The sequence below is a fragment of the Mauremys reevesii genome, linkage group 7 (assembly GCF_016161935.1).
Source record: "Mauremys reevesii isolate NIE-2019 linkage group 7, ASM1616193v1, whole genome shotgun sequence".
Lineage (NCBI taxonomy): Eukaryota > Metazoa > Chordata > Testudines > Geoemydidae > Mauremys > Mauremys reevesii.
The window spans coordinates 53095409-53113257 of record NC_052629.1 but is presented as its reverse complement, the minus strand read 5'-3'; the positions used below and the strand labels follow the sequence as shown (position 1 = coordinate 53113257).

Here is a 17849-nt window from a genome sequence, read left to right as displayed (position 1 = left end):
TTTAATGACCTTTTAATTAATGTTTTTCTCTCTCTATTCACTCACAAAATAATTCAGTTGAAAGAATGAGAGTACTCAGGAGGAGTGAAATGAAGATTAAATTTAGGAAACTTTCAAATTTACTTAAAACTTTACAGCTACCCAATCAACTTTAATTGCCCACATGTATCACTTTCCTGTGAATATCAGAATAGATTGTGCTGGGGTGTGCATGCCACAGCAACCCTGATAAAGTTAATGAGGGCCCAAGAGCCAGGGCACCAATTGGGGGGGCAGGGCAGGGCAGAAGTTTCATACAGGAGGTGTGCAAGTTTCCAGGTGCAGCTCTTAACTACAGCACAGCAGTAGTATGAAATGTAAGTTCTTCAGAGGAGAGGTGCCCCTGGGGCAGGGAGTCAGTATTTTGTTTACAGATGAAGGATGATTAAAATAAAGGGCTGGTGATTAAATTAAGGATATAAATTAAGGATATAGCCTCTAAAAGAGAAATCCCTCTGTAGGGGGGAGAGAGAGGAGGGGTTGTTTTAGAGAGAACACAGGGGTCTCAGAAAAAAATACAGCAAAACACTGAGCCTAGGACATTCAGAAAAGGAACAGGAGTACTTGCGGCACCTTAGAGACTAACAAATTTATTTGAGCATAAACTTTCGTGGGCTAAGTGGGTTGTAGCCCACGAAAGCTTATGCTCAAATAAATGTTAGTCTCTAAGGTGCCACAAGTACTCCTGTTCTTTTTGCGGATACAGACTAACACGGCTGCTACTCTGAAACCATTCAGAAAAGGGGGGCATTTGGGGGCATAGGTGAAAAGAAGGGATCAAACCCAGGGAAGGGCTAGCAGTGTACAGAGAAGTTCCCACGCTACCTATGTGGCCCCCTCACCATAGTTTCTGAGGCTGCGCCTCACACTGTCTAACCAATTTCTCCTCCCGCCCGTCAGTGAGGTAGAGCAATGCTGTTATCCCCATTGTACAGATGGGGCACTGAGGCACACACAGATTAAAGGCCAGATTTTCAAAGGTATTTAGGCACCCAGTGAAATTTTCAAATGCACTTAGAAGGTTTGGCGCTTTGTAAACCCTACTAGATATCTAGCTGCATCTTTGGGTGCCTAAAAAGCTTTGAAATTTTGTCCTTTAAGCACTGGCCTGGGGTCAGACAGGAAGTCCCTGCAGGGAGTAGAACCCAAGTCTTTCAGGGCTAGCTCCCTATCCAGCAGACCAGCCTCTCTCTTTGCTGCATGCTGCAAAAAACGGACTCACAGATGGGAGCAAACCCAAGGCACCCAGTTCTCTGAGACTCCAGAAAATGGTCCCAAGATGGATGTCATCGTTGACAACATGAAAAGCAGCACAGAGGGTAGGAACAATGGAGAATGAGCATCAGATGAGCGGGGATCACTTAACTCCCAATAGATGGCAGGTAGAACAATGGTTGTGGTGCAATTTTACATTTTAACTGAAAACTATTTTGTTCGGTCATTTTTTGTTCTGAGTTTGAGAAAAGGAAGGAATGAGAGTGTCATAAGTATCAGATGTGTTTATGCCTCAAATTCTTAGGGTTTCAGCTGTATTCAGGCCAATTCTAGAACAAAGAAAAGAAACTGCATCCACAAAGTCCATAAAGTTGACGATTATTGTCATGATTTGCCTTATTCACTGGGCACCATCTGTGTGCTCAGCACTGTTCAGAATATGCCAGAAAATCCAGTCCCTGAACCAATGCATATAGTAAGACGTGTAACTCTGGATAAGATGGCTCAGATATTTAACTATGACGTGTATAGTTATTGACCACACATGTTATCACATGTTCACTGTGATGTTTATATCTATGAGTGGCAATAGATGTTTTAGTTGATTAAGGACTGGAAGATTTTACCCTCCAATTTTCTTTCTAAAGGAAGAGCTGCCCAGAGCTCCAGTGCCTGTTTATTTTCCTTTCCTGCCTGCAGTGGCCCTGATATACCTCAGAAGTCTCAGGTTTTTTTTTCCTCAACTTTGAAATACAGAATTTTCTTGGTGTTTGGTTTAAAATATTCTCCTGTGAGAACTGCAACTCAATCACTGTAGTGTTGTGTTTAAGAGCCTTCTGGGAAGTAACTAGCAGTGTTGCCAACAGAAGTAAAAGCAGTGTTGCCAACTCTCATGATTTTGTCACGAGTCTCATGATAATTGTTTTCCTTAACGCCCCAGCTCCTGGAGTCAAGTGGATATGTGATGATTTCAGCCTTTGTTCTTAAAGAAAAATGAAGTTTCTAGTCCTTGTGGCCGCGGAGAAAGCTTCAAAATTTGACCCCCATGCACCCTAAAGGCTCAAAAGCAGAAGGCAAATAAAACAAATTTGGGGTTATTTTTTACATAATTTCATTATTTTAAAGCCAATCATGATTTTTGGTGAGCCGGATTCATGATTTTTGAACATTTGGAATTGGCAATACTGTGAAAGTGACTTGAGAGTGTAAGTTTCACTCCTGTTTAAGGTCAGTTTCTAGTCTATTATTTGTAGTGAGATGACACCTCTAGAGCCCCAGGCAGGTGCAGTATATACTCATGGGGCCTTGCCCTAGTAGGATGTTTCCAAAGTTAAATGATCTATTTCAAGCTTGGTGAACTGCAAACAAGTGATAGAAAGTCACCTAGATTTTTCTACAGTTGTTGTATTCAAGAGTTAGTAACAAATATACATTAACATTTTAAACCTAGCCAGTGTTACTTAAGTGACTTGACACAAGATGTGAGAACATGTTAGTATTAGGAGCTGAGTGGGTCTAATATTTATTAAATCCTCTCTTTTTTTTAAATATAGGAATTAGGTACAGTGCTCCTATCAGCTAATTTCTAAGTTATCTGCAAAAAACAACAAACAAACAAACAAAAAACACCCTAGAGTTTTCAGGTACCTAAGTAGTCCTTGGAATCATGGTTAAAGTTGCCCCCCCACACACACACACCAAAATCTGAAATAGCGCCCCTGTTAGGCCAGTTAGGTCACCTGGCATCATCTGAGAGAGGGAAGGCCAGAGTTAATTAAGATTGAAGCCCAGCTGGGGAAGGGCTGGAACAGCACTGCAAAGACAAGAAGCTGAGAGCAGAACGGGGGTGCAGGGGAAAGTCTGTAGTTGCTCCCTGGGGGACAGGAACAAGGCGAAGTCCAGGGGGAGAGTAAGTCCTGAGAACCTGTCTTAGAATAAGGAGTCTGCAAAAGAAGCTAGAAGTGGGTGAAGTAGCCACAGGGGGTAGAGTAGGTGCCCATGGTAAACCCAGAACCAAGCAAGAGACGAAAGTGAGGCTTGGTAGGAAGATGCCCAGGGAAACAAGAAGAGGGGGCCTGGATTTCTAGTTATAGGGTCCCTGGGCTGGAACCCAGTATGCCAGGTGGGCCTAGATTCCACTGGCGGTCACTGGTAGAGTGGCATAGAACCCTAAGCTGTGGTTAAAAATTGTCTGGAAACAGTATTTGGACAGTTGTCCTGCTGGACTTTGTAACCCTGGAAGAGGTGGACTAAATGGTGACCTGACCACCAGGCCACGTTACCATAAAACAGACTACTGCAGAGCAAGTAATGAACAGCAAGGGGGTACCTGGAGTGGTAAGATGGTATCTGATATAGCAAGTGCTACATTCCCAGAGCAAGATGCATGGAGATAGGCTAGCAGTTAGGGGTAACTCCGTTACAAATTCTAAGCAGTTTTACACCTAACATTTACCAATTAAAACAGAAAAACACACCCTGAAAATTTTGCTCTGCCTCATATTCTAGAGCAGTGGTTCTCAGCCAGGACACTGTGTACCCCCTAGGGGTACACAAGGGCTTCCAGGGATACATCAACTCATCTGAGAAAAAATGATCTAATCTGGGGGTTGAGGGATGGGTTTGGGGTGGGAGGTTGCAAGTGTAAGGCTGGTGTTAGGGGGAGGCAAGCAGGGCAACTGCCCAGGGCACCACACCACGGGGTGGGGGGGGGCACGAAGGTAAATTACATGACTCAGTCTCTGTAAGCAGAAGATGTGTGAAGCAGGTACATGATGGCATATACCCATTTGGAGTTCAGCTTTCAGACTCACTCAACCATCTGCAATGACAGAAGATTGCTGTCCACTACTCATGGAGTTAACCTACCTTTCAGGTGTCACAGATGTTGCATTTTGGATTATTCTCCCCGTTGTGCAGCACCACTGTCAGGCGATGTTCTGTGGACACAAGTAAATTTAAAATCTTCCCTATAAGTTATCCTATAGCCCAGGGGGAGGGTGCACTGGTCCAGGACCCAAAGGTTTTTAGTTCACCTCTTTCATACTGACTGTTTAGTTTTGATGCACTTCACAAGCCAGGCTACTGAGAATGTCCTCATCTCTACTTTAGGAGGGAGGCAAGCTGCATTCTTCCCATTTTACACATAAGTTAAGAGGCTGCACAAGCTTACTTCTGGCAGAACTCAGGTCTCTATTATGGCACATCCAAGTTTCATCCACAGTGCCTCTCAGACACTGTGTGCCAAATGTATGGACTTATAATTGTTCTAACCTCTAGCCCACGCTTCCCCTAGGGCCAGGAACAGAACCCAGGAATACTGTTCTTCACTCTATCACAGTTTAACAAATAGTTGTATAACAGACTGGCAAAAAATGTGTCACATCCCCAGTAGTGACTGATCCCCACCCCAGTAGATTGAGTGAAAGAGGCTTACACTGTGGAGATGAGGGTCTAAACACTACTGGTGACGTGCTGGGGTGCAAGCATATGTTTGCATGTGATGGGATTTTGGGTTTTCTCCCTTTTAAACAACTGATTTACTTAATTCACAAAGTAAAGAAAACAAAGTTAAAACTCTTTAATCTGGCAGGTGTTGCACAAATCAGTCATTTGAAAATAGATTTCAATTGCTTCTGTCACAGATGGGCAGGTTCAAAGGTTGAGAGGTAAGACAGCAATTCCTATAGGTTCTGCTAGTTATTCCTACATTCACGGGAGTCTAGAAAGTGCCCTTTTTCTGTGGAGAAAGAGAATGCTACTCTGCTAGGAGCAAAGTTGGTGGAACACAAATTTCTCCTACTCCTGAACATGAGTAAAGGGAATCAACATGTTTATAGGCCACCTAATAGGATGTGGAACTAACAGGATCCCTGCAGTAGAAATTCTGTTTGTGTTTTATTTGAGAAGGTATCTTCAATGATTATTAAAACTGGTCCTGTCTCCCCAACCCACCACCAAAGAGACTAGATCTTAATTTACCTTTAATGACTACATCACTTTTAAATAGCTCAGAAAGCAATTGACCGATGCACTTTATCAATAATTAAACAGCTTTTGAGAAATTCTGCAAAACATTTTCAATGCAAAGCAACAAACCCAAACACATTTTCCTTTCCTGTATAAATCCCCCCCCCCCCTCATTTTTTCATCCTCTCTTTTAGGTAATAAACCACATTTTAAAATAATGGAACAACAAGATTTAATGCTTCATCTGAACTAAGTGTCAGGAAGTGTTTAAAATCAAAAAGGTTAAAATAAGAAACGGGAAACTAATGTACAGTGTCAGTATGTGGAAAAAAACCCTGCTCTTCGCTCACTGCAGACAAATATGTTCATTTTGTATTTTAGTCTGCAAGGGATTTCCGATCTTATTTTTTTTCTGAAGACTAAGGAAAGTTAACCGAGTCTGTGTCCTTGATCTTTAATGTTACCTTGTTTTTTAGCAAGAGAATCACCCTTATATAATCCATGGGCTCCATCAAATCAAGATTCCTGTTGCAATGCAACACCCTACATGCTGAAATATAAAATGACTGAGGGCAGATAAAATAATACTTAAGACCTTTGATTAAAATGGGATTTCAGGCATTGAGATTTAAGGCATTGTAAGACACATGTAATTTCTCTCCTGAATTGGCCTCTGCTACCACTAAACCTACAGAAGTGGCAGAACGGGAAACAACGTACACAAGGCACCAGACTCAGCTGCAGCGATTTCACTAGTCTACATGATGCATCTGAAGAAGGGGGGTTTTTAGCCATGAAAGTTTATGCCCAAATAAATCTGCTAGTCTTTAAGGTGCCACTGGACTCCTCGTTGTTTTTGTGGATACAGGCTAACATGGCTACCCTCTGATACTAGTCTACATGTTTTTCTGGTTTTGGAATGAAATTGGTGTTTGTGAAAAGTGCTGGATCAAGAATCCAAGACCTAAAACCTTTTCCCTACAGAAAATAGGCAGCCCAGAAAGCAACAGTGCAATCTTCCCTTGCCTGGCCTGCTGCCATGCCTCATATCCCCTAGGGACCACTTCAAGGGCCAGTGAAGACTGGTCATTCTTAGCCTCCTCCAACAAAGGTGCCACTGAGAATAGTGGAGTTTTAATAGGTTTTATGGAAGTGCAAAATTCTTTCATCTAAGGATCTCAAAACACTCTACAAAGGAACCTCAGCACACTCACACAAGGTAGGTAGCACTATTTTACTGATGGGAAAACAAACAGAGGTTTTCTGCATGGCCACACAGCAAGCAGGTGAAAAAGCGATACGTAAAACCTGAGTGATTAAATCAATTAAGCTCCAGGTGGGTGCAGTGATTTGAACTACAGGTCAAATGAAATGTTTTGGATATTTGTACCTTTAAAAAATGAAATTGAAGTAAGATTCATAGAAGTCATTTTGAGCTGAAACATTGAAATGTTTCAAAAATGCCAAAACAAAATGTTTTTGACTTTTTTGGGTCCCCCCCAAAATGAAACAATTCAGTGACTTGACACAAATTCAGTTAACTTCTGCTTCTCCCTCACCCGAGCCAAATGCATCACCCAGCTGTGTGTGTAATGCCAAAGCATGGTGTTGTTCTAGTGAAGATTATCACCATGTTTGCAATATCACTCAAGTAAATAAAGTTTACAGCACAAGTCTAAAGGAAGCCTTTTCTTCCTCCAGTTATTTCAGAGACAAGGTGGATAAGGTAATATCTTTTAAAGAGCTCTGTGTAAGCTCAAAAGTTTGTGTCTCTCACCAGCAGAAATTGGTCCAATAAAAGATATGATCTCACCCACCTTGTCTCTCTAATATCCTGGGACTGCTATAGATACAACATTCTAGCTATTTGAACAGACCTGCTACTATAATGGTTTGTGTGCTCTTTTCAGGATTAATGTGTACATAAAGGATTTAGGATACCTTCATGATTTCATGTGCATACATAGTCTCACACTAGGTTTGCTATTTGATTACATTCTAGTCAAATGTCCAGTAACAAGTTGGAAAAATCAGGGACTTTTAGTTTACTGAATGACACTTGGATATCATTAGTTTCAAAGAAAGAAAGAAAGGTAAAAGTTGTTGGGGTTTACCTAGAGTCTCTTCTCTGGATAGTTCTTGAAAAACCACACACCCTAAAATAAATATTTTTAGACGGGTGGGGTTTTTCCTGTGTTTTGGGAGTTTGTTGTTTTTAAAATAGATCATCAATCAACAGGCTCTGCCATTTCTTTTCCAGTCATAGATGTTACCTGACATTGCCTTAGGATGAGTGCAAACAATGTTTGAAAGGTCCCATCATTCTAAGAAAGTGATTTTCCTTTGTTATGGCAGATTGGTGATGCAGACAACATAGAAGGCAAAGCAGAAAGGACTCATTCAGCTACCACTGTTAAAAACAATCAAACTCTTAATTTTCTTTGTTACAGACTGGAAACAAAAAATCCATATCACAGGCTGTTCACCCTAGCAATCTGCTGTGGATACACACAGTGAGAGATCTCACTGGCAAATATGACACACTGGATACGTTCTTATGCTGTGGTGGTTTGCATTTTTCCCTCTTAATTGAGTGAAGAAACACCTTAATATGTCACTTAATAATGACTCGGATTTCAAATGCACAAGATTTGCAGGATGGAGCCTATAATACTTGACCTCTTTCCAAGCACTATACAAATATTAACCACTTCTGTTTTACATAACAGATATACTAGCCCAAATACTGCAAGTACTAACAGCCTTCTGTTTCAAAGTTTTCAGGGAGCCATCTAGCTTATTTCATTTGTTTTAAAAAGAGTGGGAAATGCCAACCCTCTGGCTCTCAGTGGAAACTTAAGTTTGGAATTGATGCACAAGCACGCATTTTTAGGAGCCTTCATTCAAGGTCCACAAACGTTCTTCTATTCAGAAGTCATGTTCCGGCACTGCAGCAGGATTATATATTAAACAAATTAAAACAGAGCTTGAGCATTACTGGCAGGATTTTGGCTATTCATTGTCATGCCTTATTGCAAACTGTGAATCTCAACTGAGAGTTTTGAAAGTTTACTGTCCCGTGAGTGGAGCCAACAGCTAACGTCTAAGCAGTACAGACTCGCTAGGTAAATAACCTTTTTGTACCAAAATGTTACTCCAAAGAGGCCTCTAACATCTGTTTAAAAGAAGGCTCTGATAGTTTATAAATCTGCTTTGAATTGGTACAGAGTAATGTACTCCTTTAACCGCTCTAATTTTTTTATTAGGTAAATATTTTATTTATTTTAACCTCAGTGTCATGCAATTATTTTTTATCAGATTGTTCAAAATCATCTACTGCTTTACTTTTTTCTACCCTATCAAATAGCCCAATTCCTTCCCTTTTACTAAAGTGAAATGACCTCCACTGAGGTAGAAAACAGACAGAGAAAGCAGAAAAAATGAGAGATGCCAGCACTTTTATGAATGGGATGCTAATACCAATCCCCAAAGGAGAAACTGTCAAAAAACAGCCATAGGAGAATTTATATATTTTTTTACATTCTTGGATGGATTCTTTTTTTAAACCATAATGTCACAATCTGAAACACAATGAAAATGGAAACCTGTCATTCACTACTTTTATTTCTATGTTAATTTTGTTTTCTACTTTTGTGAATACAGAGCCATGTGTGCATCTATCACAGAAATGAAGACTGAAATATTTCATGTTGTACTGAGATGGCACACAGAGTACAATAAATAGTCCCACCATTATTTAGCTGCACCCAGTTCTTGCCACTGAAATATGCATTTATAACAGCATTGAAATAACAGTCAGTGGCCACAATCCAGTGCAAGACTAATCATGTTCTCAGCTATAGGAATGACCAGGAGACAAATTTGAGTGGTCTAAACTTGCAGTAATTTCCCAGCACCTATAAAGATTGTTAAACTTCAAACACTGAATCAACTATAACGTTTCAGAGGTGAGAGAAGAACAAGCAGCCCAATTTAAAAGGGACACTGTTAAGGCTCTTAAATGTACTAAGCTTGGTTTTGGATGCCAGGGATAGGTGAGCACTTCATCACACTGTCCATCTGCTCTGGCAGATGGATCATTCCACTAACCTGCTATCTCGCAGGGAGAGGGGACAGATCGGAGGAGGTCTACACCCATTTGTGATCCTGAAGAAAGCTAGTGTCCTGGTTGTGTTCTTGGCTGAAACTCACAGCTGCAAAATTAAGTTTTAACAGGGCTATTGCTCACTTTGAGGAGATGGACTTTGAGATCTGAAGGACAGTTAAAGAAAACAGTAGGATAAAGTCTGGGCCATCAATCCTAGTGACATCACAGGCCAAACGGCAGCAGCAACACAGGGGCGGACCTTATTGCCCATGGACCAAGCACACCCCAGTGCTGCAGTACACAAAGGCTGAGTAAGCATGCGTTGGGCAGGGAATACAAGATGGGTTGAGGGAAAAATTCCTTCAATTTGCTTCCCAGTGGCTTGACATGATATGATGGAATAACTGCTTAGCTGCTATGACTGCAGCCCATGGACTGTAGCAGCAACAGGGAGGTATAGTCATGTGGTGGAATCACAGGCCACGCTTCCTCTCCAATATATGGTGGCTGTGAAGTACCCCATACAGCCTGTGGCCTCCTACCCTGCACAGCTTACTGTTAGGATATAGATATTCAGGCCTGTCTGTAAAGGCCTATACTTTAAGAATTTAGGTATATGTTTATCATTTAGCTAGTTATAGAGGTATAAAAGAAAGAATCAAAATCACTATCTGCTTGTGTAAGGGCCTTCACTCACTTTGACAGTCTGAGGCCGTTCTTAAGAGAATTATGTTACAATATGTTAGGATTGGTGTAGTGAGGCGGCCTGGCTCCCAGCCACCCCGGAGAGGGACGAGGCCCTCTGGATGCCAAAGTGGGCGGAGCCACTGGAGCCTGCGCCCGCCCCCCAGAGGTCAAAGCTCAGGACAGGAAGTACAAAAGCCCAACCCCAGGGCTCAGAAGCAGGCTGGTCACCAGAGAGGCCAGATGCTGGTGCCCTAGCTCCCGCCTGGGAGACTCCTGCAGCCTGCGGACCGACCTGAGGACTGGCCATACCAGTTGAGGATGGACGCCGACCAGACGCCGGAGAAGCTGGTAAGCCCACCTATGAGAAGTGACCCAGAGGAGCTGCCAAGCCTACCGCTCGCTGAGTAACCTGAGGAGCCCATGGTGCTTGATGCCGTGGAAGACGCCGACCAGATGCAGGTACTGCTAGAGGGGGAGGTAGGAAGTAGCCCAGGGGCAGCCAACCCTAGTCTGGCTGCGGCACACCCAGAGTCGATGTCAGTGTGTTGCGGCCAGGATCCCCACTGACACAGCAGCAGGCTGCTTGCCGCTGTTAGGGCCCCGGGCTGGGATGAAGTGGAATGGGCAGGCCTGCATCCCCCCTGCCACCCCATTCATGGGTGGCAGTCTCCCCCTCACCCCGACGCTCAGGACCAGGAGCCTGGGTTTTGTTCTTGAATTATTTGCTCAGCCCCTGCCTGAGGGCCTGAGCCCTTGACTGTTTCCTGCCCCACCAGGCTAATTCTCCAATGCACTGGACCTAAATAGTGAGGCAGCCTGACTCCCAGCCACCCCGGAGAGGGGTGACCTCCAACCGAACCCCTCTACAATTGGTTAGATAGATTTCAGTAAAATGATTGGTTAAGGTAGGGTGACCAGATAGCAACTGTGAAAAAAATGGGACAGGGGTGGGGTAATAGGAGCCTATATAAGAAAAAGTCCCCAAAAATGGGACTGTTCCTTTAAAAACAGGACATCTGGTCACCCTAGGTTAAGGTATAGCTGAGAATATTACTATATAAATTAGGGGCAAACAGGAAGTAAGTTGGGATTTGAAAATAAGGAAAAAGGAATTTGGATTTAAGCTTGCTGGAAGTTCACTCCAATAAACACTGAATTGTTTGCACCTTTGGACTTGAGGTATTGTTGCTCTCTGTTCATGCAAGAAGGACCAGGGAAGTGGGATGATGATGGAATAAGCCCTCTAATATTTACTATGGTGATTCTGGAGCTGCCTGCACCTGCAGAAGGAGAGGGCTACATGTGGCCCAAGGAGGGGAAGATTCACTGCCACTGCAAGACCTTTAGGGCTGGAAGATAACAGCTAGAGTCCAGCAGAGGGACAAGCCAGCCATAATTGCCAGAGAAGAGGATGAGTTGTGGTGTTCCTAGGGAGATCAGCAGCTTTCATTATAAAATCCTGCATGTGAAACTAGCTCACCTGAGGTTAGTCTGCCTGCTCCAGATAACCCACTTTGTAGGCCTCCTTAGAGCTGCTGGCCCAGGGCAGGAAATAAAGTAGAAGAAGCCAGGCTTCTGATACCACTAAATCCTATGCTCTAAGAGAGAGCAGGAGAAGGGGCAAGACATGACAAAGTAGGGATCAAATGTATTTTCAGTAGCACTCTGACAGATGGTCTAACATGCAGGGTCTTTGTGGTAAAACTAGCCACTATTTCCCCAGAGGTGTTCCCAGGGTTTGACTCTAGCCGGCCAGGCTGGCTCTATCAACAGGTGGTTGGTCCCCTGGCCTTAACGAGGTCTTCTAAGGACAGCATGTTTTCCTTTCTTTGGCCACAAGAGGTGCCTATGACAGCAGAAGCAGCAGGGGCTTATTAGTACCAGAAGAATGAGACAAAACACAGGGATCAAATATCTAAAATAAATTGACATTGTTTTTCCTTCTGAGCTATCTAGGTATCTATACTGCACTAATGAGTGCCTAACAGGTTAATTAAGTGTTCAGAAGGATCTTCTCTCACATCTATCGCTTCCCCCCCCACCTCCTCCCTGCTCTGATTTCCCTGCTCCCCTCACCTCTTTAATGCCCTCTTTCTTTCTTTCATTCATTCATGAGTCAATCCAGCTTGAAATGCAAAAGTGAAACTCTGAAGCATAGGACATAAAATTAGGATGGGCAACATTCTTTGCAACTATCTAATTAGAGCCACATGCAATTATTTTGACAAGTTGCTGGTCTACATTTTTGTGATTTCACTGCATGTGATTTTGTGCCTTCAAAATGTTTTTTCCCCACAAGGCTTTGAGAAATAATTTTTTTGCAACGCCATGTTGGGATATGAAGTGTGTCTTCATCTGAATACTATTTTGAATTTCAAAACTGGATTATTTATCTAAACGGGACTATTTTTTGTATGAACATGAGCCCATTGTCTGCTGAAACTGCATAACGTGCTAACATTAGCATGCAACTCCATTTGCAAGTTGAATCAAGTTAAAAATGTCTGCAAGAAAAAAAAGGGATCCTGTTTTCAAGGTAACAATGAAAATTTTTGAAGGTTTTGACTAATTGGACCTTTCCCTAAAAACCCCCACAATCAAACTGTCACCAATGTTTTCAAACTTCACTGCAAGCATTTTGTACAGCCCCCGTTTTCACTCTTGGATATTTGTAATGATTTCAGGTATCTACAGAGACCGAGAAGGAGCACACACATTAAGAACACAAGGTTCTACCTGGCAGCATGTTTCAATCACATCGTCTCAGCTTCTATTCCTCTAAGCCTGAAATCATGCTGTATATTAGCTGTTTTACCAGAAGATCAGCCTGGCTGTTGGAAATGGCTAGTTTTTACATCCATATTTCAGATTCCAAGGAAGTCATAGCTGAGGAGGCCGTTAAGAAAATGAAACAATTACAAGTCAATAAAAACTCAAAAGCCTTGGGTCAGCGAGCAACAGCAAAACCACCAAACTTCAAAAAAACAAAAGGCCCAATTCCCTTCTCATATCAGTGTAATTGAAGAGTAACTCCACTGCTGTCAACAGTTACTTCAGCAAAAGTGAAAAGAAGCAGGCAGGAGACTTAGCATTGCACAGAATAGGGAACCATATAGAGAAAACTGACTTTCCATCAAAAGTGAATAAAGGGCCAAATCTTTGTTCCCCTTACCCCAAGTGGGCATGAAAGCACCTAGGAGATAGAAAAGCCACATTCTGGCAGTAAAGTGGAAGAATGGGCTTGTCCAGAAGCAGAGAACCTGCATAGAAAGACTCTGTACTATTTTCTCTACCATGATGCTTAGAATTGTGGGCAGCCACAGGAGCGGAAATGGATCCATGCATAACCAGCGGATTTCCTTTAAAGTCCCTTACTAGCCTCTGCTTCACTGCCTTGTGCTCTCTCATGTCTCTCCAACTGCTCTGTCAATTGTCCCTTTGTGCTGACTCTCTTCTCCCACTGCCAACATTCCTCAAGATTCTGTTCCTGGTCCCATTATGTCCCACATCTACCCCTCATACTCATGTGACCCCAAAGCTTAAATTCTATCTCAGAGACTCCCAAATCTACCTGCCCCCAATCCATGACCTCTCCTGCTTAAACCCTCCCACCCCTTTCTCCCTGCTCCACTGCTGTAAAGGGCACCCCCATCCTCCAAGACTCTCAGCCTTGGAGTCAAATGTAAGTCTTCTCTCTAGAGGCCATCACCAAAACCTAGCTGGTTCTCTCTCTACATCATTCCCTCTATGGCTTTGCGCCTCCTCACCACCCTCCAATGTATCCAAATGGCCGCTGCTAAAATCATCTTTCTTGTGTGCTGCTAGGATCATATAATTCCCTTCCAATTGCTTCCTCTTGTCACCATGTTCAGGCTTCTTGTCCTCAGCTTCAAGACTCTGCATGACTCCATCTGTGCCCACATCCCTGCTCTAATTATATATGATCTACTACAGCAATGCTTACCAACCCCCAAAGAGATTAAGCCCCATTGTGCTAGGCATGTAGATACACATAGAAAGAGACAGTTCCTGCCCTAAAGAGCTCACACGCTAAGTACACAAGATAGACAAAAAGTGGGAGTCATTATTCCCATTTTACAGAAGGGAAACTGAGGTGCAGAACAGTAAGTGGCCTGACCCATGGTCACACAAGTAGCATGTAGCAGAGCAGAGAACTGAACCACATATTTCTAAACCCCAGTCCAGCAGCTTAGCCACAAGCCCACCTTTCCTCTCCATCTATTCTTATTGTCTTCACGCCACCCTTCCTGCCTCACTATTCTCTTATGCTCCCAGGCTTGTCTTTGGTTTTTCATGCTGCTCCGTGAGTCTGAAAATTCCTCATTTCCCCCTCTTCATTCAGAACTCCGAAACTCATTTCTTCTATAGATCATTCCAACATTATCCCACCAGAGCAATGCTACCATACCTCTGTCACTATACATACCAAACCTGCCATGCTCTATGATGGAACCAATCTGCTGGCCATCTAGGGTATTTCCTGTCTGAATGGCCTTCTGTCTACTGAGACTGTAAACTCTTTAGGTCAGGGATCATGTCTCCCAAGTGCCAAGCACACGGTTAGTGCCTACAATAGCTATGTAGGGTTGATCAAATAACTATGTTGCCTAGAAAAGGAATTTCTTCAATTAAACTTAAGGTGGGAATTGGGTGTCCTGTGACTCCAAAAGACTAATATACTTTCCCCTAACTCCTCACCACTTTAATTTTTTCCATTGTTTTGGCCTTATTATCCTCAGACTTGTAATTACCTTTTACAGACATTGGCCTTATTACCCCCATACTTGTAATTACCTTTTACAGACATTTGTAAAGGCTTTACTCCTTCATTTATTCCCCAGTTTGCCTACAGCGCTTTAGAGGGGAAGATCTACTCACAACCTTTTATCTTAGAAAACCAAAAACCAAAATCCTCAATAGTTTTCCCATGTGCTTTTATTTACTCCTTTGGAAGTGGGGTTTTATAACAATGCTGCATGGAGATGGTGGATGGTGTCTCAGAGTCAGAACATCTTTCCTTCAAAGGCCTCCAGGTTGAAAACTGTGTCCAGGAATCTCCGAAGCGACACCAGGTGAGCATTCTTGTTACCCGTAGCGGGAGCAGCAGCTGGTTCTCGGCCAACATACCTTTGTAACACAAGAGACAATTGGGTAGACAACAGTGAGGAGAGAAGAGACAGAACACTAAAACTAACAAGGATGCGTACATGCAATGTAGACAGAATATACAGCTAAACAACAGCTTTAGAATACGCAAGTGTAAGACAGGAAAACTCTCCTTTCTTTTGCCCATGAGAGACTTGCTCTCATGCCTCCAGTTCTAGGTCCACTGGAAATTTGAAGTGATATTGCAAGTTTCTGGTTATAGAGCAGACCGCTTCAACAAAGCTTCGACAATTTCACTAGCTAAGGACCTGGCCTAACAGATCTATTTGATGTCTGGGTCTATGTGAGTGGAGGAAGGGATGGCTTTCACTAATTAGATAGGCTGCTATTGGTGAGGAAGGGACCAGAATCTGGATCATTCTTGTACCAATCTCCCTTCAGTGATATAGAAGCAAACAGGCTGGAAAAATAATTGTGAAGGAAGCTTAGTGGCTCAGATATTGTTCCATTCAATAGTTGTTTCCTCCAGAGAAGCACAATTTGGAATGGGATTTTTAGAAGGGAAAAGCAGAACATTCAGAAGTACAAAAGATAAACAAAAGGCATGAAAATGTGATCGGGCCAAACAATATAGACAGTGGTGAAGAGGGTGCTGGCTTGATAAATTGCTTTGGATTTTTATTTAACTAAAAATGAAGTCACCTGTTAGAGACTCTGGTTTGGGATGATCACCAGGCTCTCTCTATTTACAATAGCAGGCATGGTTAGAATGTACTGCTGTACTGTTTATGTACTGACCCACCATAGTAGGTGAGCAACGCAGGTGCAGACCAACCAGAGCACGAGAGTTCGGTGTGGACCACACATTGGGAACATAAAGACCAGGTTGAAACAGAAGAATGGCGATGGAAGCCCCCAAAATCAGACCTTTCAAGGTCTGTAGAGTTTGACTTTTCCGTACATGCATCACCCCATCTCAAAGTAACAAACCAGTATGAAGCCTGGAAGGCAGATCATGCCCGTGATGCAAAGAAAACACAGACGTAAGTTTCATACCATATGGGCCGAGTGTGATTAACAATGGTGCGGAAACGAGGTTTGACGTAGTCATAGTAGCCAATGTTCTTGTGCTCTTCCTGACACCACACTAAGTCAGCTCCAGGATACTTCTCAAGCTCTTCCTTTACCAGATCGAAGGGGAATGGAGAAATCTAAAGAGATAATACACTGAAAACAAATGGCAATGCTTTCTTTTACATGGACAGATATCACGTAAAGCAAGGTTGTCCCTGGCAAATATAGGGCACTGCAATTGTTATTATCCATTTACTACTAAGATACTTAGTACCTGTATGTTCTTGTAAATTATTGCACTTCATTCTAACAGAGTAAATATAAGTAACTACAATGTAACCTCCACTCTAAATTAAAAGACAAATAACCACATTCTGCAACGTCACGGTACTCACTACCATTGGGAACAGCAAGTATAATAGCACACTTTTCTGCTACTCTGTAGTATAGTTGTTATGCACAGGTCTTCATGGAAAATGTCTTCTGTAGCGCTGAATCCTTTGCTAAAGATGCTTTGGGAAAACTAGAGAGCTGTACTATTTGGTCATTCTTGGCATACATGACTGTTTTCAAGACACATTTTGATCTAGCAGGTTGAGCATGGGGCTAGGAGCCAGAAGCTACCAAATTCTAATCCTGGCTCTGCCACCACTGATTCGCTATACAGCCAAGGCATTTAACCTCTCTGGGTCTCATTATCACTACAATAAAGATAGGAAAACTAGACCTTCCCTAGCTTACAAGTGCTTGTGAGGAATACTTAATGTCTTGGAAGATACAACATGCTATACAAATGTTAAGCATGATCATTATCATCATGTCTTGCAACTGCTAATGATTTAGAAGTTGGCTCAGTCACAGTCCTTGGCTGAGACTCGTTTCAAAGTCTGAGTTTTCAATTAGGTTCAGGGCACTCACCTGCTCCAGCCTAGTTATAGCCACTTGTTTCTCCAAATCTTGATTCTTTCTCTCTTTAATGAGATCATAGTACACCTTCCCTGTGCAGAAAATCACCCGCTTAACCTCATTTGGTGCATGTGCTGCAGCCCCATCCTCAGGAATCACACGCCTGAAACTGGTACCTAGTCATACCAAAAATTAAAGTAAAAATGCATTCCTCTAGTGATGGTCACATTCAGTCAAGAAATTCTACTGAGGCCGGCCCAATCTTGAGTGATCCACAGAGTAATTGTGACAGTGCTCTGTACACAAGAGACTATCATCCCATCCTCTGTATTCCTAGATCTTTTCAGACTCCAGGTTTTGACACAGGTTATTTAAATACAATCCAGTTTAAAGAGGGAGTCCATTAAAGGGTTTCTGATAAACAGCTCTTCACAACTTAATGGGAAGGAGGACTTCAAGACTGGTATCTGTCTTGTCATGCCCAGGTACTAGGCTCACATTATCACAGGTCAGGGAAACTGCACCTGTATTTCCCCTTAGTGGTCCAGCAAGGGCACCCATTCTCATGCTTCTAGCTCCCCAGCCATTGCCTTCCTTGGGTGGAAACCCTCATCTCACCCCCTTCTGATGAGGATATTTCCAGGCTGCACAGTTCCCTGCCTTCACTGTGTTATTCCCAGGAAAGACAGGCTACCCAAGCACCTCTGCTTGCTTTTTCTTCAGA

The 17849-nt window shown here is 42.8% G+C and overlaps 1 protein-coding gene across 4 annotated transcripts in view; it reads right to left on the bottom strand.

The window, feature by feature from the left end:
* Positions 1 to 14956: 14956 nt before the first annotated feature.
* Positions 14957 to 17849, bottom strand: part of OGDHL (oxoglutarate dehydrogenase L) — a 117221-nt gene continuing 114328 nt past the window's right edge. For all 4 annotated transcript variants that reach the window (XM_039481683.1, XM_039481682.1, XM_039481685.1 and 1 more), the window contains 3 exons: positions 17138 to 17301; positions 16202 to 16356; positions 14957 to 15166 (listed from right to left, as the gene is read on the bottom strand). In XM_039481683.1, the coding sequence (XP_039337617.1) occupies positions 15043 to 15166; positions 16202 to 16356; positions 17138 to 17301 (443 nt within the window). In that variant the 3' untranslated portion in view covers positions 14957 to 15042. The remainder of the gene's footprint in view (positions 15167 to 16201; positions 16357 to 17137; positions 17302 to 17849) is intronic.